The sequence below is a fragment of the Mustela nigripes genome, chromosome 7 (assembly GCF_022355385.1).
Source record: "Mustela nigripes isolate SB6536 chromosome 7, MUSNIG.SB6536, whole genome shotgun sequence".
NCBI lineage: Eukaryota > Metazoa > Chordata > Mammalia > Carnivora > Mustelidae > Mustela > Mustela nigripes.
Genome location: NC_081563.1, coordinates 85,604,981 through 85,625,230, shown reverse-complemented (window position 1 = coordinate 85,625,230; position 20,250 = coordinate 85,604,981). Strand labels below are relative to the sequence as shown.

At 40.4% G+C, this 20,250-nt stretch overlaps 1 protein-coding gene and 1 long non-coding RNA gene across 3 annotated transcripts; one reads left to right on the top strand and one right to left on the bottom strand.

Moving 5' to 3' along the window:
- Positions 1 to 2,352: 2,352 nt before the first annotated feature.
- Positions 2,353 to 14,522, bottom strand: C7H2orf49 (chromosome 7 C2orf49 homolog). Of its 2 annotated transcripts, XM_059406366.1 has the most exons (5): positions 14,344 to 14,520; positions 12,085 to 12,251; positions 8,318 to 8,444; positions 8,069 to 8,191; positions 2,353 to 5,741 (listed from the first exon to the last, which is right to left on the bottom strand). In XM_059406366.1, exons 1-5 carry the CDS (start codon positions 14,440 to 14,442, stop codon positions 5,685 to 5,687), a joined length of 573 nt encoding a protein of 190 aa, XP_059262349.1. In that variant the 5' UTR covers positions 14,443 to 14,520; the 3' UTR covers positions 2,353 to 5,684. The 2 variants fall into 2 exon arrangements, with proteins under 2 accessions (XP_059262349.1, XP_059262348.1); XM_059406365.1 differs by having other exon boundaries at positions 8,069 to 8,444; positions 14,344 to 14,522.
- Positions 14,523 to 14,528: 6 nt separating this feature from the next.
- Positions 14,529 to 17,842, top strand: LOC132021649 (uncharacterized). Its single transcript, XR_009405420.1, has 3 exons — positions 14,529 to 14,890; positions 16,696 to 16,752; positions 17,172 to 17,842. It is a non-coding gene; the product is annotated as an uncharacterized LOC132021649 (long non-coding RNA).
- The last annotated feature ends 2,408 nt before the right edge of the window (positions 17,843 to 20,250 follow it).

The following is a 20,250-nucleotide window of genomic DNA, read 5'->3' as shown; positions in this document are numbered from 1 at the left end:
TAAGCCTCTGCCTTTGGCTCAGGTCATGATCTCAGGGTCCTGGGATTGAGCCCCGCATCGGGCTCCCTGCTCATCAGGGAGCCTGCTTCCCCCTCTCTCTCTGTCTGCCTCTCTGCCTACTTGTGATCTCTGTGTGTCAAATAAATAAATAAAATCTTTAAAAAAAAAAAAAAAGAGTAGTTCTCTATGAACCTGACACACAGTACCTCAGCCAGGTGACCGAGATTAACCTCAAAAGCAGTTAAGTCACACTGATAGTATGTACCGTTAATATGGGTTGAAAGTCACACTTTACCTCTGTGACATTCCCTCCAAAATCCATAGCCCCAATTGAATCCTGAGGAAATCGTAAGACAAATTCAAACCACAGACATTCCACATATCTAATCAGGATGCCTCAAAACTGTCAAGGTCATCAAAAATTCAAGGGGAGTCTGGGAAACTGTCACAGCCACGAGGAGTCTAAAGAGTTATGCTGACTAAAAATGTAAGGTGGAGTTCTGGATGGGATCCTGGGGCAGAAAAACACTAGGTAAAAAGGAAATACAAGTGAAGTTATGGACTTCGGGTAACAATAATGCACCAGGATTGATTCACTTTCATGAACATACCATACTAATGCGTATCAGTAATGGGGGAAATTCGTTGTATGGTGCATGGGAACGCTCTGTACTATCTTGGTGATTTCTACAAACGTCAAACTTCCCTAAAATAAAAGGTTTATTTCTTAAAAGCTTATTTTAAAAAATTACATAGCAGGACAGATATAACAAAAAGCTTAGCTTTAGATGTAATTCTATAGTTATGAAAAATAGCTTTTGCCATAATTGGTGTTTTAGTTCCCTAACGTTTGTCAAAATGTTACGTATTTTAGTTCAAATAAATTGGAAAAGAAAACGAAAAAACTTGGGTAATTTTACTAAAGAAAAAAGGTTAGGGCTATTACTTACTTAGTGAGTCTTTTTGTCTTTTGGTTAAACTAAATGTCTGATTAGGTCTGAAACATAGTTAACAGCTTCCATCTGCTTGTAGAATCCAATCAAAAGTCCTTACCATGGCCTAGGTAAAATCCTACATAATCCTGCTCCCACCTACCTGCTTTGGCTTCATTTTATATATTCTCCCTGCTCTTTTGACTGATCATGGAACCACATGCTTTCTGTTCTGAAATCCTAGTAAGCCTCAGGGCTTTCACTTTGTTCTTAACTGGTATGTTATTTAATGCTGGGTAGCAAACCATCCCCAACACTTAGTGTGGCTTAATACAACCCCTATTCTGTTCACTCAGGATGCTCTGAGTCAGATATTTGGGCTGGCCTCACCTGGGACACTCATGGAGCTGTGGTCCGCTGGCAGCTAGCAGGGCGGGGGGGCGGGGGTGGTTGCTAAGTCACGTCTGGTGGTTAGTGCTATTTGCTGTTTTTCTAGCAGGCTTTTTCAGGCGCCTGCAGCAGGGGTTCCACAGGGAGAGAAGCATTTGTTTGATGAAAGCAAATTACAAGGCCATTCCATATTCAAGCAGTGGGAACAGACTCCATCTCTGATGGAAGGAGTAACAAATATGTAGACATTAAAAATCTACCATATGGATGATGCTTTTCCTGAAAGCTTTCCAGAACTGTCAACCCTTAAAAATAATTTCTTCAAAGAGGCCTTTCCTAACCACTACATTTAAAGTAGCTCTTTGCCCTCCCTTCCACATCTCGATTTCATTTCTTGGTTTGATTTGCTGTCATTACAATTATCTGTTATTTCATTGAGCAGAAACGTACCCATCTTTGGTTTTTTGGCACACCAGGATAGACAACTGGGTTTAACAGAAACTGGGAGAACAGAGCACTTCAGTAAAAAGTGCTTTAGTAAAAACAATGAAAACAAATTTTGTCTTTTCTGTCCAGACCAAAAAATGACCTATTTTTTAAAATTCAAGGTAGAAAATAAGCTGAAATGTTTCCAGGTAGTTAAATTTAGGGCTTCAGTCTCCAACATTAACATCCCAGTTTAGAAGTGTACTTTTTAAAGATCACCCCAGACACAATAATCCTTCAATTGAACCTCTGGTTTGCTTCAGTGTGTAAGAGAGCTCACTCCGGATAAGGTTCAAGGGACCTGTTTCCATCTGTCAAAGCATAGCGGCAGTCACTGTGGCAGCCCCAGCGGCCTCAGGCTGTCCAAACACCTGACCACTCTAGCCCCCTGCCTCCCCACGGGGGGGGGGGGGGGGGGTGCCTGAGACGTGGCCGGACGACCAGCATCATGCCTGATCCCAATCAATCCTCATACAGAAGGCTGTACTATATAAAGCATAACACTTTTCCGCCATATACTCTGCTCAAATAAAAAGAGATCAAGTCATTATAGAACATTTTTCCATTTTATTTTTTTAATGAATGACAGACCTACTCAATCATTTTATTCAGTTTATTTAAATAAGGATAAGGCTACTTCAAAGACCTTTTTTACATACAAAAATGTACATTACAAGGTTGAACTTTCTGTACTGAATTACAAAACCTGCACAAGCATTTAATAAAAGAGCACACTTAAAAACATTTTGACCATTTTGTAGCCTCTAAAAATTACTGAAGTGGAGCAGTAGTAAATAGAGAAAGCTCTTACATACATGTGATTTAATCTACTGGCAGTTTTACTTAATGTAAGTTTTTAAAAAGGTCATTGCTATTGAGTGAGTCTCTAGACCAGTTTTAGAATCCTCTCTCAAAACTGAAGTCAACCAAAATATTATTTCAAATAATAATTACAATTCTGAAGAATTTTAATTCTAGCAAAAATATTATGGCCTCCTAGTAGCAGTTGAACCAACTTTCCAAAGTGCCTGGTAGCTGTCAAGATTATTAAAGCTATTGTGGTAAACTGTACTGCCTTTACAGCCACGGGGAAGCAATTCGGGGCCCTTGGTACTGCAGGGGCTTGAGATTTCCAGAATTCACACAGCAGTCTGTGATCCCTCAAATGTAAGAGGACCGGGGGTCATCCTATCTTCACTTCTCAATGAATGCATAGGGCCAAGCATTATGACGTGCAAACCTAAGCCTGATACTTACGGTCTGCAAAAGGAGGATGGAGAATGGAAGCAGAGTAAGTTAAAACATGGGAAAGGAGAACAAGAAAAAGAAAACGGGCCATGAAGAAGAAGGGAAGAAAAGAAGACCTCTGGGGCACCTGGGTGGCTCAGTGGGTTAAAGCCTCTGCCTTCGGCTCAGGTCATGATCCTGGGGTCCTGGGATCGAGCCCCACATCGGGCTCTCTGCTCCGTGAGGAGCCTGCTTCCTCCTCTCTCTCTGCCTGCCTCTCTGCCTACTTGTGATCTCTGTCTGTCAAATAGATAAATAAAATCTTAAAAAAAAAAAAGAAGACCTCTGCCTATGGCAGGAAGTGGTAAAGCGCCTGAAAGTACACCTCAGAACCTACTTGCTGACCCGACCACTTAGCTGCCTACCGAGATAATAAAACAGGTGGCTCTGTTGGAACATGAAATCACAGCAACAACATTAACCCATGTTCCTAAAATTCACTGACGGTATTCCAAAGTTGTCTGCCACTCCAAATGAGTCCTTCCAAACTTTAAAGCACACCAAAGCAACCCTTCAAAACCCAAGATGCTCGACACTTCTGCTTCAGATTCCCCTCACTCAGGACGCGTCATGACGTGGAGGAAGACATTTCAAGACAAGCTATATCTATGCACCTTGAGAAGGCACAGTGCTCCAAGATGTCAGTATTATGGAATACACATTACGTGGTTTAGCACTTCTCCACACTCAAACTCAAAATAGCTCAATAATATGCTGCTCTATGAGCATTGATTCTGAATGTTCATAATATAAACTTCAATTTGAAGCAACAATGTTACACAGTTCAGCTGTTATTACCAACCTACTCTGTAAGTTAAATATACAAATTAAAAATTAATTTTATTGAGTAACTAAAATAAGTTTCCACTGACTTAAAACCGTCAAATGGCTAACTCTCTCTTAACTAAGAGAGGAACGCAGATGAAAGCAGAAGGGACAACTGAATTATCAAATAGAATTTGTCATTCTACCCTAAAATCTGTACTTTTAAAATATCCCTTAATATACAGTTACGTGGAGGGTTACTGTTGTCCTTCAATAATATTGAACATATCAGCTGTGCAGTTAACTCTATTATTCACTCACTTGGCGTAACATCAGTAATTTATGCAACACATAGTATGTATCGATTTTGTCTTATCTGTACAGATTTATAATCTGGATAAAGGCAGAATGGCTAAAAACTAGAGGGTTCAAGTTTTAGTACAGTACTTACCTCCCAGGCTGAATGAATTTTTTGTAAGGCTATTTAATAGCGGAACTAAAATACTTGTTTTAACAAATCAGAAGAGGAAGGAGACTGCTGTAAAAAGTTAATGAAAAGGCGAACCCCAATGTGAAGATCAGTCATATAAGGAAAAAAGTATAAAGTATCCTCCACACTTGGTTAGAAATACAAGGCAAAAAAGTGGACAGGAGAACATGTGGCTAGAAGGTCTACCGTATGTTCCCACCGACTTCCATCAGACTGGGACGGTAACACTACTTTAACATGAACACAAAACCTCTGTGGGTGATGTGTGTGCGGCAGCCCTGTGGGAAGCTGCCTGTTACCCCAGCAGGGACCCCCATCCGGTTGATACTTGTCTCCTACGAGGTCACTCTGCGGTGACTCCCGGCGTCGGCATCTCCTCTTCTGCCTACTCCAGATCATGCTAGGCATCCCACCTCTCACCACTATCCCTCCCGGACTCTCTCAGGTGCTGGAACTCCACCCCCCTCCTCCTATTTGCCAAACCTTCTGCCATAAGCTACCACCTCGAACATGACTACATCACCTGAAGATTTTAAAGTCGGCTTCTTTTGGAAAGGATGAAGCTCCTAGGAAGGAGTGACACCTGAGCTCCCAGAGCAAGATCAAAGACTGCTCATGAAAATAGTGAGGAGTGCTGCATGACAGGGACATCTTAAAGGGTGGACCAGCTGTGAGACTGACCAATCAACTCCTAATACACCAATTCTGTTACAACTTCAAGGGAAGGAACAATAGCGAGCACTGATTTCCCTTTTTGGTTTTTATGGGAAAAAGTAATGTAAGCACTTCAAGAACAGCAATTTCATCTGTATATTTGGAATAGTTTATTGGCAGCACTACAAATATGCTTTTCTTGGTGAACCTTAAGGAGGAGTTTGGCAGTATTTACTAAAATATTGGGAAAAACTGTTAAATTCTTTTGCTAGGGAAAATAAATAAAAATTGTGAACTTCTAAAATATTTTGGGTTTAAACAAAAACCTCAAATTCCCCCAAATACTGAAACCGAGTAATTAAAATAATTCCTAAAATTCATCAGATGCTTTGTATCAGACTTGCAGCTAATGATTGACTGGGATCAATATAAATGACTTACACTAAGTCACCTGGTTTAAAAAGAAATTTTTTCCTAGTAAGGGCACAAAAGGCAAAAATTAAAAAATAATAATAATAAAAAGGAAGGGGAAAGGAAAGACTATTTTTTTTTCAAACCTAATTTTAAGCCTCTTAAGAAAATTCCACAATAATCAGGATCTCTGTAAATACTGTCAATATATGCGAACTTGCTTGAAAAACTACAGTTACAGTTATATTTACATTTTTGGAAACTTTCCTTCAGGGCCATGTAACATGCTGTATCTTCCTCTTTGTTTCTGGGGGCTTCAGGTTATTCTGAAAAGACATGAACAGAAACCAGTTTACACCTGCAGAAATGTCAGAGGACAACTTGAAATGAGCACTTGAAACCACCGAAGTTTACTACTAATATATGAATGGCAGATCACTGCTGCCATCTGGTGGGAGAAGATTTAGAAGACTGGGAAATGCATGTCTCGCCTGCCACCCATTTTTTTCCAGCTGTGGTTCTCAAATCTCTGCATATTAGAATCACCCACAACACTTTCAAACATACCCAGACCTGGGTCTTATCCCAGAACTAATTAAGTCAGAATGCATACAAGGTGGCAGGGATGAGGCTCCGATTTCTGTCTGGGTTTTCTGGAAGCTCCTCCAGGTAATCCTGAAGTGCACTCAGAATTGAAAACGACTAAGGACTCCAGACCTGCTTCTTTCCTGCCTACCCCATCGCCTTCCTCAATCTCACAATCCAAGATCTTAATACTAGTAAATTTAAAAAAAAAAAAAAATCATACCTCTGAAAGAGTAAAATTTTTCTGAGTAGAAAGATGTGTTTTAAGAGACTGAAAAAAAATCCTCAAGGCTAACTCTTTTATTATAATATTTGAGGTCTAGATTATTCTTCCTACTTTTTTTCCCTCCTTCCCACTCTTCTCTGACACCCTCCTCCTCTGCCCCACAAAAATGACTGAAAGAAGTGGAAAGGCAGCTTGGTGAGACAGAAGCTCATGCAGAGGTCAAATAGGTCTGTATTCAAATAGCAACCAGGCCACTTACTAACTCTGAAACCCTGGACAAGTTTATTTAAACTATCTGAGCTTCCATTTCCTTATCTGTGAAATGAGAAAAAGAACTGTGCTATTGCACAGGGTAGCTGAAAGGGTGAACCAATGGAAGAACCAAACACTGGTCAGATTTACGGTAGTCTTCTTTCTGCTACTACTTTACAATGTTTGAACTACTCTGAGTTTTGATCCCTCTGACACACAATTTGAAGAGTATAATAAAGTCAAAGTATACCATAGGAATGCTACAGACTGAATGCATGTCCCCTCAAAATTCATATGTTGACATCTAATCCCCAATGTGACAGTATTAGGGGGCAGGGTCTTTGGAAGTGCTTAAATCACAACATAGGTGCTCTCATGAATGGGCCCTTAGAAAAGAGACCTCAGAGAGCTTACTTGCCCCTTCCACAACATGAGAACACAGCAGAAAGCAGCCTAGGGGGGGCGCCTGCGTGGCTCAGTGGATTAAAGCCTCTGCCTTCAGCTCAGGTCATGATCCCAGGGTCCTGGGATTGAGCCCCGAATCGGGCTCTTTGCTCAGCAGGGAGCCTGCTTCCTCCCCTCTCTCTCTGCCTGCCTCTCTGCCTACTTGTAATCTCTGTCTGTCAAATAAAATAAATAAATCTTTAAAAAAAAAAAAAAAAAAAGAAAAGAAAGCAGCCTAGGGCGAATCAGGAAGTAGGTTTTCACCAGACAATGAATCTGATAGCACCTTGATTCTGCACTTGCCAGCCTCTAGAACTGTGGGAAATGCATGTCTGTTGTATAAGCCATCGAGTCAGTATTATATCGAGCAGTCTAAATAGACTAAGGCAAATAAACTATGATAAGGAATAATATAAAACTGCTTGGATGTTTAAAGTAAAATCATTTTCTGAGAAGCCCAGGGAAGAATCAAGTATGTATATGTATATACATATGTATTTGTACATATAAACACACATATAAGTGTATATACATACACATACATGTTTATGCCCTCTCACAAATTAAACTCTAAATATATTGCCTATCAGTACCAAATTTGCCAGTATATGAAATCCAAGCATCCGAATGCTTAACTATAATTCAGTCCAACACAGGACACTCCCCTACTTCCCCTACCTCTCCAAGGACAGATAAATTTGAGGGAAGGGGAGGTCTATGATAAATTCTGAATACTCTAGTGTGGTTTTAAGGTTAAGTATAAAACAGAATGAAGGTCAAAATGCTACTGAATAGATATGTAACTCTGGACAAACTACTTAACATTCTGAGCTTTACTAACAAAGGAATATTTTTCTCTTTTAGTCCCCCAAATGGTTAAAGGATTGAAATGACAAAAGTCTAGGGAAAGTGCCTAAGACATTTTAAGTAGAAATAAGTTTGGTAGACTTGAAAAAAACATTAACTTATCATCACGGATTTTATGATTCCAGGAGTCAACACTAAAAAGGACACGGAAGAGTCAGACCATTTAAGAGTTCAAGAACTGCCTGTGGCCCAGCTTACCCTTACCCACTCCACGAGGCCTCCCCACTCAGAGACTCCATCCCCTCTCTCTTACTAGCACAGAAGCCGCCCCACACTTACCACAGCCTCAGCTTCTTCTTTAGGGGCCGCTCGCTTTAACTTCACAGGAGTAGCTCCAACAGGGGACAAAGGTGGGGACTTCACAGGACCCAAAGGACTTTTCCTATGCGTTAAGTCATGGTTCTGTTTAGTGTCATTATTATTGTGTTCCATTTTATTGTTCATAGGCAAATTGGAAGACAGAATTAGGGGTGAAACACTTGAAGAGGAATTTGACAATTTTCGAAAGGCATTACTGGTAAAGCTTGCCTGAGGGGGAGGCCTGAGCCGGTCATTATCGCCATTCTCTGTCTTTCTCACTTTGATGCTTGTACTTGTTGAACTTCCATCAAACACGATGAGGGGTCTTTTCCTTAACCCATCTACAGTGCTAGTCCTGAAATCAAAGAGATAAATTCTTGAAAAATACCATCTGCAATGCAAACCAGTCTGCAGGAACTCAGAAGTAAAACAATGACCAGAAAACATTTACTGGTAAGACTCATCTATTTTACGGAGGACTCCTAGGAATGAAATTTTCTATGTTCATCCTAAATGAAGTGACAATTTTCTGAAGTTTAAAGTATAAAATATTTATTGACAAGAAACTTAAGTTAGCTTTAATGTACACATAAAATTTTTTTTTAACATCAACCAACCAATTAACCCTAGAACTTAAAACAAGATTTCCTAGCAACTAAAAATTTTAAGTTTTAAAAATCACCCCACCTAATTGATAAGGTTACCTTGACTATGTATCAGTTATTATTTTAAAAAGATAATGAACTATTAATAAAACTATAGCAAAACTACCACAGCGACACTCTATAGACAATGAGAATATTCTATTCATCAACAGTCTCTAAACTAAAGCCAAAGCACTCTCTAAATTCTAACTATAATATTTGTGTAATGTTAATTTTAAAATTTGGCAAGTCTTCATGATTAGATTCTGCAAAACCTAACTTCCACTCTGAATCATAAAGATAAATAATAAAAACATTCATTTGTCTACTATTCATTAAACCTCAAGTGAAACAACAGATTTATGGGGAAAAAAAAACTTAAACATGTAACAAGAACTTGAGCAGTAACTACGAAGAACACTTCAGCCTTCCTACACAAAGTGTGGTCGAGGGACCAGTAGCGTAAACATCACCTTGGAAGCCTGTTATGAAATGCAGAATCTGGGGCTTCAACCTGTCATTTTAACCAGATCCTAGGTGACTGGCCAAACTCACCAATTCTTAGGTTACCATAGAACATCATCTGGTAGCAGATAAAAATGACTTTCCTACATACACTGTGCCGCTGCCAAAGGGAAACAGAGGGCTCATCAGAGAGAGCAGGGCTCATCAGCTTGTGAGAGTTCAACCTAAGATCCCAGAGGCATGCTGAAGTTTGGAAAGCACTGCACTGTTGATCTGGGCCTCGCTCTGTGTGACCTGGGGCATATCACAACACTGCTAATTCAACAATACCAGACAATCTCTTAGATCCTTCCAGCTTTTAAGATTTTGAGTCAAGAGTGAGATTTGTGGGGCGCCTGAGTGGCTCAGTGGGTTAAGCCTCTGCCTTTGGCTCAGGTCATGATCTCAGGATCCTGGGATCAAGCCCTGCATCGGGCTCTCTGCTCAGCAGGGATTCTGCTTCCCCCTCTCTCTCTGCCTGCCTCTTGCCTACTTGTGATCTCTCTGTCAAGTAAATAAATAAAATCTTTAAAAAAAAAAAAAAAAAGAGTGAAATTTGTGGGTTTTTTCTTTAGAAAGTCACAAATCCGGGGCACCTTGGTGGCTCAGATGGTTAAGTGTCTGCCTTCAGCTTGGGTCATGATCCCAGGGTGCTGGGATCGAGACCAATGTTGGACTCCCTGCTCAGCAGGGATTCTGCTTCTCCCTCTCCCTCTGCCTGCTGCTCCCCCTGCTTATGCTGTCAAATAAATACATAAAATCTTAAAAAAAAAAAAAAGTCATAAATCCTTTCAAAAAGGATACTGAGGAGCTTAAAGAGATCATCATACGAAGTAACAGTACTGAAGCTTTGCTTAGGACAATATGCATGAACATGCTGATCAAGAAGAAAATACTTTCTTATTAAGAATCAACAAAAGTAAAAAAAAAAAAAAAAAAAAAAAAAAAGAATAAAAAAAAATAAGGGGTACCTGGGTGGCACAGTCAGTTAAGTGGCCAACTCTTGGTTTTAGCTCAGGTCATGATCTCAGGGTCCTGGGATGGAGCCCATTGGCCTATAAGCTCCAAACTCAGCTGAGGGTCTGCTTCAGGATTCTATCTCTCCCTCTGCCCCTCCCCCTCCCACCACTCACTCAAGCCCGCTCTATAAAATAGATTTTTTAAAAAGATGAATCAACAAATGTAAACCGAAGATGTATTTGGCATAACCACAGATTTACAAAAGCTAACACTAATATGTAGCCCATACCACTATATAACCATCAAGCTAAAATGATGTTTAATCTGAACTGAATGTGTTCCTGATCAAAAGAAAGACCATTTTCCCAAAATAACTATGAGCATACATGTTACATTCTTCAACTATTTTCATACCTGGGGAATACTCCCCCTACCAATCATGAGTTCTTCTTTGTAACTAGAGATTAACACCCCTCATCAACTTGGAGCCAGTATTCGCCCTTACGCTCAGCCCTCATTCCACTTTCTCCCACAATCACTAGTGCGCTGCCAATGACAGTACCTTACAAACAGAAGGCTCTAAAAATAAATTCAGTAATTAATCAATAGCGCCCACTTGTGATAAAACAGACACAGGAAACGAAATAACTAGCCCACTCAAGGATCTTAGCACACTTTGTTCTCATTAAACTATCTATCACTGTTACAGAAACATAACCATTTAAGAAGGAAATTTATTTGCTTGTGGTTTTATGAAAAATTTTCTGAAATTTAAAAATCTTAGTGTCGGGGCGCCTGGGTGGCTCCGTGGGTTAAAGCCTCTGCCTTTGGCTCAGGTCATGATCCCAGGGTCCTGGGATTGAGCTCCGCATAGGCTCTCTGCTCAGCAGGGAGCCTGCTTCCCTTCCTCTCTCTCTGCCTGCCTCTCTGCCTACTTGTGATCTCTGTCTGTCAAATAAATAAAATCTTTAAAAAAAAAAAAAAATCTTAGTGTCCCTGAAGCTATATGACAGTTCCTTCATTTCTTTATTATTCGAAGACCTTAAAGTCTTGACTCCACATTTTCTCACAATTCAGCAAATCTTGTTGGCTCTACCTCCAGACTCCAGCCACTTCTTACCAAGTTCCCTACTTCAGTCGAAGTCCCCACCATTTATCACCTGGATCACAGTACAGCCTCCTGATTGATTTTCCTGTTCCCTTTCCCCTATCTTAAATCACGTCTCTGTACTGCAGCCACAGTGACGCTATTAAAATGCACATCAGATGATATCACCACTTTGCTCAAAACCTTCCAATGGCTTCTTATCTCACAGCAAAGCCAGTGTTCTTACAATGACTTACAAAGCCTTACAGGATCTAACCCAACAAACTCCCCTACTCACCTCCAATAAACCTCTTTTCTCTACTCTCCTTTTGACTCTCTCCACTTTGGCCTTGATGGGCTCTTTATTGTTCTTGGTTTATGACCGGCACACTCCTGACCCAGGCTCTAGTATTCTGTCTGGAATGCTAGCTTGCTGCTCTTAAATAACACCTACAGGTTTCTTTACTGAAATGTCATTTCCCAGTGAGGTTGTTTTTGGCCACTTTACCTAAAATGGCAATCTCTCTCCCTGATTTACTTTTCTCCTTAGCATTTATATGTATCACCATGTAACATACCATGTATTTTAGCTAATTTTTAAAATTATGTTTCTCCCAATTGAAAATATGAGCAGAGAATTGTTGGTTTTAGTCATGCTATAAGCACAGTGCCTGATGCTCAATAAATAGTTATTGAGTAAATGAATTTTTCTTACCTAAGTTTATTTTACCTGGAGAAAAAAAAAGAAAAGCAAAATTGTTAAGTCATAGGAGATAAAAACCACAACCACTACCAAGTACCTTTTAGTCTCATTTTTCATCTCATGTTGCTCTCTTTTCTTTTCCATCATTTTCCCCCACCTATTCTTTGGCAAATCTCTTTGAGGCAACGGAATTGCGTGCTGAACATAAAGATCAGTGAGATTGTCTTTGTTTATTCTTATGTCATTTTCAACAGCTATGTTCTTCTGTGAAAAAGGAAACAAAAGTAATTTCAAAATAACATCCTTCATGGTAATTACTACCTATCTAACAGGGTAGAACATTCCTGCTTAAGTAATAAATTTTATAATTATAACGCTTAATAAGTATCTATTTTATAACTTATTTTCCACAATATAATTTAATACTTATTATTTTACTTACAATTTAAAACATATGAAATTTAATATAACTTAACTCTTAATTTACATTTACAATTCTATAATTATACCATTACTATGTATTTACTGTAATTACAGAATTTGTTATTTAAGTGTGAGTTTATTATTTAAGTCGTATAGGAACTTATAGGGACTTCAAGTACACTGCAATCCCACATAGTACTATAAGTAGTATTTCGGAGGTTAACCTCTGCAAATATTAAGTTTAGGCTCATCTTAAAAGACAATGGTCATATATTCTCAGTGTGACAAGGACTGCAGTCCACAACTGGTCAGTCAGTCATCAGGCATGGAGACCATTTCCAGTAGCATGGAATCCATGAGGTAAATTGAAAATGGGAGACTTCCTGGGGAAATCAGACCAAAAAAAAGCCAACAACGATAACTATTACTGCATGCTGTCAAAAAGTTACCCAGAGTGTGACTATCATGATCAAAGGAGTGGGCTGGAGGTCTCACCCCAAATACTGTTTCCCTCATCTCCCTAATAATACTTCTTAAATTGAAGTCAACTACCAAGATTTCAAATGGCCCTACAGGTGGACGCTGTAGTCCCCTTACTAATGACTGTACTGATAAGAGTGCATCATTACAAACTGCCCTTCATATTTTCACCAGTCTTTTCAAGTAGCTTCCAGTCACTGTCCAGCCATTCCTCTCTAAATTACCTCATTCTCCCTCACTTTCCAATTTGCTCTCAACATCATGGAAAACATGCAGCACAAGGAAAAGGAGTAGCTACAATAAAGAGTTTGGATTTATCTGTGTTCTGTTTAAGTGGCAAATCAAGTCCAATCTATGTACTCTGATAAACTTATCCTGATTACTTTTTTCTTCTAAATTTAAAAGTACAAATATTACTTTTCTCTGTTATACTTGACCATCCTTTGTTATCAGTTTTCACCCTCTATTCACTTAGAAATATGAAAAAACCCTGGAGAGTCCCCTGGATAACATTTCCAGATAATTCATAGGCACCATAGTTTAGGAATTACTGCTCCAGGGTGGTAGTTCTTGAGCTATGGTCCCTGGGCTAGCAGCAAGAAGTTGTTGAAAATGCCCATGTTCAGGCCACGCCTTGCACCTACTGAATCTGACACTCTGGGGATGGAACCCAATAATTTGTGTTTTAACATGCTCTGGGGTGATTCGTGATTCTGATGTGCCTAAAAAGTTTGAGAACCTCAGGGGAAAGGTAACCTCCATAAATCTACTCAGTAGGGCTGAAGGAAATTAGCGAAAGAGTACTAAGGCGTAAACATATAGAAAGCAACAAAATATGGTACTTAAAACCACAAGAAAACTTTCAGTAATTCTCTACGACTTTAAACCAAGTTCATCTCTTCTTTTGTCTTGTTTTTTGTTGATTGTGTGAGGTCACATTAGCTCGAAAAGAGGAAATGCTGCATTGAGAGCCAGGAGTCCTGAATTCTCCCCCATTTAGCAATGGTATGACCTTAAATAAAAGTCACTTCACTTCTCTGAGACTGAGTTTCATCTTTAAACGAGGTGGGGATATGAACAAAGGGCGATTTCTCCGACGCTTTCCAGCCCTGACAGTCCTTGATTATTACCCTTCATTTCTACTACGATTCCGCCCCCCGACCCCCCGCACACATTTAGGCCGCTCGAGTCGCCTAGGACTCCTCTGTCAGAGCCATCAAATACCCAAGAGGATGAGTCCTAATTCTCAGGAATTCCTGATATTCTAAGGACCTCTGTTTCTCGGATAGAGGTGTGGGGCGACCTGGTTCGCCCGTGTGGAGTGGAGAGTGACACAAACCCGGCGGGAGGGGCGACGGCGGCGGGTGTGTCCGCTTGCCACTGAGGATTACTTGGGGCCAGCTCAAGTCCGAACCCCTCTCCAAAATGGCCCACCCGTCCCGGCGCGCCCGACCTGCTCCAGGGTGAGGAGAAGGAACTCCTGGGACAGTAGCTCCGGGTGCAGCAGCAGCTCCGAATCCGTGCAGCTGCGACCGCCCACATCCCCCGCCATCGTCGTCGCCAGGAGACCCCGGCCGGCTACCCACAAGCCTCCACGAAAGAAGCGTCCCGGAAGTGACGTGAGGGCGGGGGTAGTGAGTGTGACGTCACTCCTGGTGCGCCTGGCGTCGCGTTCCGCATCTGGTGGCGGACCGGCGTGCTGGGACAGATCTTGTTAAGGGAGGACTCTCGGGACCGAAAGAAGCGGAAGGACGTCTTCAGAGAAAACGATTGTCATTTGACTTCCTACAAGAAGAGTCAAGAAAAACGAAGATCCCGAAGCGGGCCACGATTGGTCGCGCTTCCTGTGACGTCCAGGGCAGAAGCCAAAGGGATTCCTTAGGGCAATCTCGCGGGAAAGGGTGGGGGGGCAGCTAGATGTCCTTTACCTCTGTATATGGCACTTGTCGCTTCTGAAATTGTTTCTGTTTCCTGATCCTCCTTCAAGATGATGATCTTAGGTCAGAGACTTTAATTCTTTGTAACCCCATGGCCTCACACATAGTAGGTTCTCAAGTATTCCCTGAAGTAATACTCTGAATTAACCTGCTCACGTATGGAAATAATAACAAAATTACTAGTGAAAAGGCCAGGCATTTGTTAGACATTAACGATGTGCCAGGCACTGGATTTAATATGGATAATCTTGCTCCTCAGAATAGCACTATGAAGTATATGTTATGAGAATGTTTATTTTCCAGGTGAGAAAACAGGCATTGGGTAATTTGCTGAAGACCAGAGATTGAGGAAGTAGCAAGCCAGGCACTTAAGTACATTTTCTCTGCTCTTATAACTACTATGAAGTAACAGTTTTGAACGTATTCTTGTAGGTTTCCGCGATGATATAATCCTTGGCAATTCACTAAGAACTCTCTTCTACTTCTCTTTCATCTTTTGTGGGAGAGATACACATCCCAAAACATTAGGCACATTTAAAACTTGCAGGCTGGTCTAAGTGTTTTGCGAACAGCAACTCTGAGATGCATCCTCTTACTGGAAGTCATTGCACTAAAACATGTGAGCAACTCCGAGGACGCTAAAAGATAAGCCTTGAAGAAGCATTGGAAAATAAGTGAGATGCTAAATCAAAAAGATCACGTAAGGGGCGCCTGGGTGGCTCAGTGGGTTAAGCCGCTGCCTTCGGCTCAGGTCATGATCTCAGCGTCCTGGGATCGAGCCCCGCGTCGGGCTCTCTGCTCCACAGGGAGCCTGCTTCCCTTTCTCTCTCTCTCTGCCTGCCTCTCTGCCTACTTGTGATCTCTGTCTGTCAAATAAATAAATAAAATCTTAAAAAAAAAAAAAAAAAAAAAGATCACGTAAGGCTTAGAGGTGTTTTGCAATTTTTCTTTATCATTTATGTATATGATATTTTATCTAGAAATTGACTTTCAAAACTGGGCAGAAACTTCAGTTAGTCCGGTTCTTTCATTTTAGTGTTGAGGAAGCTGACCTGAAAGACATTGAAATGACTTGCCCAAAATAGAACGGAGTTTTAGACCTGAGCTGAGGGAGGTATTTGGATGTTCTAATTTGCAGTTAAGTGCATTAACTTCATGGTATTAGAATCATGGTATTTTATATCCAAAATCTGATTACATTTTCATAACAATAGTGAAATTAGTGTGGCTGGTGTTATCCTCATTTCCCTTTCTAGAAGGCATGTTGTTTTAATGGCAAAAGCAGTTGTCTTGGAAGGAGCCTGGGCTTGAAAACTAGACCTTAGTTCAAATTTTTTTTCCTGCAGCAAAACGAGACCATGGGTGAGTTACTTAAGTCTCTCGGCCTCAATCTTATCAGAAAAAATTGCTGTGCTAACATCTGTGAAGAATTATCAAAGGAGTACAGATTATATAACACACTTGGCACAGAGCAGGTGCTTATTAACTGGTAGCTGTTTTTTTAGAAAGTATTCAACCATAATTATGAGGCAATCTACAAAACTGGTGAAAGGGCAGGCTTTGGAGTGGCCCAGACTTGGATTTTAATCCTGGCTCCAGCACTCACCTAGGGCAAATATTTCATGTCTCCCCACTGCAGTGTCCTCACCTGTGAAGTGGACACTGTAAGGCAATGTTGTGAGGTTGGAGCCAGACAGTGTAAAGTGCTTCCTCTGTTGCCACTAACTGGAGATTTGTTGTAGTCTATTGATTGTCATCAAAGGAAGCAAGTGGCAGGATGGTGGTGTGGGTGGGGGAAAAATTGAGCTTAAGAGTCTGAAAATATGATTTACATTCTTGCTGTGCTCTTTTACCCTGTGGTTTTCTAGACCAATCACCTAATCTAAAGCCTCAAGCTCTTTATCAGCAAAAATGTTTTGTGAAAGGTAAGATCTGTTCTCCACCCCCGCCCCCCCTTTTTGTTAATTTCCCAAACGTACTTCTCCGCTTTAAAACTAAATCCATTAAGATAATTCCAGTTCCCTCTGAACCAAAAATCTCTAGAGGGAGTGTCTCCTGGGGCAGGAAAAAATCTCAGATTCAGAGAGGAGGAAGTAGATTCAAACACAAACATTTGCCTAAGGAAAGAGAGACTATTTGATAAAGCCTGCCCCCACTGCATCCTGGGCAGAGCCTGTGGGATGGAGCCTGAGAGAATTTGTGGCAGGTGACTGTGCTTTAATCGGAATTTCTGATTTAGGAATTGGGGTGAAGGAGAATTTGCATTTCTAACAAGTTCTGAGGTAATGTTTCAAATATGTGTGGGCAAAAGGGCCACCTCACAGAAATTTCTGCCACATCACAGGGCAAGGAAGCCACAGACATTCCTCAATCCTCAAGCTAAGCAGTCGCCTTGATTGGAAGGACCAGGCCTGTCAGCACCGGAACAATGCAACTGAAAACCAAACACTAGAGTGGACAAAGGACATCTCAGAACCCTGTGGGGACCAGTGATGCTAGGACCTGACATCTCCGGCTTCCTATCTTGACACTTTAGAAATTCCCGGACCTGATTAACACAGGCCTGGGAAAGAGGGAGGGCCTTTGTTGATAAGATTATTGTCACTGAGGCTGAGTGGGGGCTTGAAAAAGAAATAAAACTCAGTTACAGAAAAAAATTCTATTTGTTACACATTTGAGTTTGTAGACTAAAGTTCATTCCTGCTACTCTGTTATCTGTGAGTATTCTATAGTAACCAACAGTATTTATGTGTAGTATTTATAAGAATTTTCTCTTTACTCAAAAATCATGAGGTTTTATTCTTTAACATTTTTATTTGGTGCCTATACTTGAGAAAAACAAACTGAGGGATACCAATAAAACTTCCATGCCTGGCACTGCCTCACTAGGTTATGAGTTCCTGTAGAACAGGGTGCACACATTTACTCTGAGTCTCCCATCTGGTTAGTAGCACACACAATGCTTGTATTTAGTAGGTACTCGGTAAATGTTCAATGAATGAGTCATGAATAAAATATGTACTGACGACTTTGGGCGTTGATTCTCCTTGTTGGTAGTGTAATATTTAAGATAGTTATGTTATGAATATTTAGTATTCTCAAAAATATATTTGAGCATGAATAAAATTAAAAACTTCAGGGCACCTGTGTGGCTCAGTGGGTTAGGGCCTCTGCCTTCGGCTCAGGTCAGGATCCCAGGGTCCTGGGATGGAGCCCCACGTTGGGCCCTCTGCTCAGTGGGGAGCCTGCTCCCTTCTCTCTTCTGCCTGCCTCTCTGCCTAATTGTGATCTCTGTCTGTCAAATAAATAAATAAAATCTTTTTAAAAAGTTAAGGAACTTCAAAGTGAATATAACAGTTTGAAGAGTTCTTCACACTTTTGACCTGGGTTTTTAGGTGTTTAGAACAACAGTTCTGCTTCAAGTTTCAAATAACTACTTTCAGTGCCGCAGTAATAATTAATGGTTATATTTTTATTACCATTTCTTATTCTTTTTATGATCAGATCATAATAAATATGCATTTGTGGACTTCAACTACTCATCCCATAGATAACCTTTCATGAGCTTCTTGAAACATTGTTTTGTCTTTGGGTTCTGGGTACCCAGCAAAATGCTTCCAACACTGTGTGAGACCAGTAGCGTGCACTGAATGAATATGAGCAAACCTTTCCTGATTCTCAGGCACTTCCTAACTCAGCTCTCCTGTGACCAAACTTCTAGAGCACATTACTTTTTGCCTTAGGATTGGATTAGGTGGGTCTTTCTTTCACATATTCCACTAAATCAAGGGTTCTCAAAATTGAGTGATTATTAGGGTCAACTGGAGAGCTTGTGAAAAACTCTTTGCTGGGCCCCAGCCCACAATTCTGATTTAGGAAGTTTGGAGTAGGGACATGGGAATTTCCATTTGCAGGTTCTGAGATGATGTTGATATTGTTGATGATTGACCATACTTCCTAAACCATTGCACAAAATTAAGTTGCTTGAGGGCGGGGTCTGGGTCTTCCTCATTTCAGGATCCCCAGCAGCCTCTGCCATAGTACCTGGGACATGGGAGTAGTTCAAGAAATAGTGGACTTGGGGGCATCTGGTTGGCTCAGTGGGTTAATCCTCTGCCTTCAGCTCAGGTCATGATCTCGGTCCTAGAATCATTGGCCTCTCTGCTCAGCGGGGAGCCTACTTTCCCCTCTCTCTCTGTCCCTCTGCCTACTTGTGATTTCTCTCTCTCTCTCTGTCAAATAAATAAATGAAAAAAAAAATAGTGGACTTGAATAATAGTTCAAAGTTTATTTTACTGAATTTAGATTACAGGTATATGAATATATGTACATATATCCTTAAGTGAGCTAATACATGTAAAAGCTCTTAAAACATGACATGTAGTGAACTAAGTTTGCTTAAAAAATAATAAATGTGATCTTTCTTTGCTTAACTTCATCGTCTAAAATGATATCCAAACGCTCAAGAGATACGCTCTTAATAAGACTGCTTATAAATGAGAGTAGCAGAATGTTAGCATTAAAAGCCTCTTTTGAAGATAGTCCAGTTTATTAACATTGAGCATCAGGGATTTTCAGAATTGGTTATGTGCTTCCTACATGCAGATAGATACAGTGAGAACATGACAGACACACTCGTTGCCCTTACGAGCTGATAGCCAGTGAGGAAGTGAGGAACCCAGTATGAGGAAGTGTAAGTAGAGGATATTAAGTTTGGGGAATGACTAGAAACTATGAAAGGATTCCCTTGTATCTTATAACTCCTGATCATCATTAATCTGTCAGACCTCATCTTTTGCATATTCTATAAAATTTTGCTCTTAACATGTTTAGTATGGGCCCAAGGATAGTTACTAAATATTAATAAATGAAGTTGAAAATTCTTTTGAAAAACATATGACTTTGATATTTCTTCTTCAGTGTAATCAATCAAAACAACACTAGGAAATTAGAATAAGCCCAATGCAGATATTTGCACGTATACGGAATAATTATTTATATCCAGGTGTCTGTCATATGTGAAACAGACTTCTTGGAAAGTTCCAGGAAGAACAGATGTTTCTAGGTGGAATCGTGCACATGTGGAACTTGCCATTTTAAGAATCCTATGGGAAATCTTTTCACAAAGGAAATAATTATTTCAGAATTATCTTTTTCCCCCTCTTTTTAGTTAATACACACTTTGACTTCTCGATTATTTAAAGCAGAACACAAATGCTCCATCAACTAACCAATCAATAGAATTTAACTTAATAAAAAAGATTTACTGTGGTGTTGAATTCCGCATTCTTCTTCCTGCTCTATTCTTACCACCATGGAAACTGGGACAAGTTTTTGGGACTTTGCTTTGAGGGCAAAATTGGGCACATTACTAGTGCCCACTTCACAAGGATATGGCAAGGCTTAAATGAAATCATTGCTGT

Coding starts and splice junctions, on each gene's coding strand:
- C7H2orf49 (XM_059406365.1), bottom strand. CDS start 14,442: ATGGCGGGGGATGTGGGCGGTCGCAGCTGCACGGATTCGGAGCTGCTG. Junction 8,445..12,084: donor ATGAAAAATGAGACTAAAAG/GTACTTGGTAGT, acceptor CTTTGATTTCAG/GACTAGCACTGTAGATGGGT. Junction 5,742..8,068: donor AAGAAGAAGCTGAGGCTGTG/GTAAGTGTGGGG, acceptor ATGTCTTTTCAG/AATAACCTGAAGCCCCCAGA.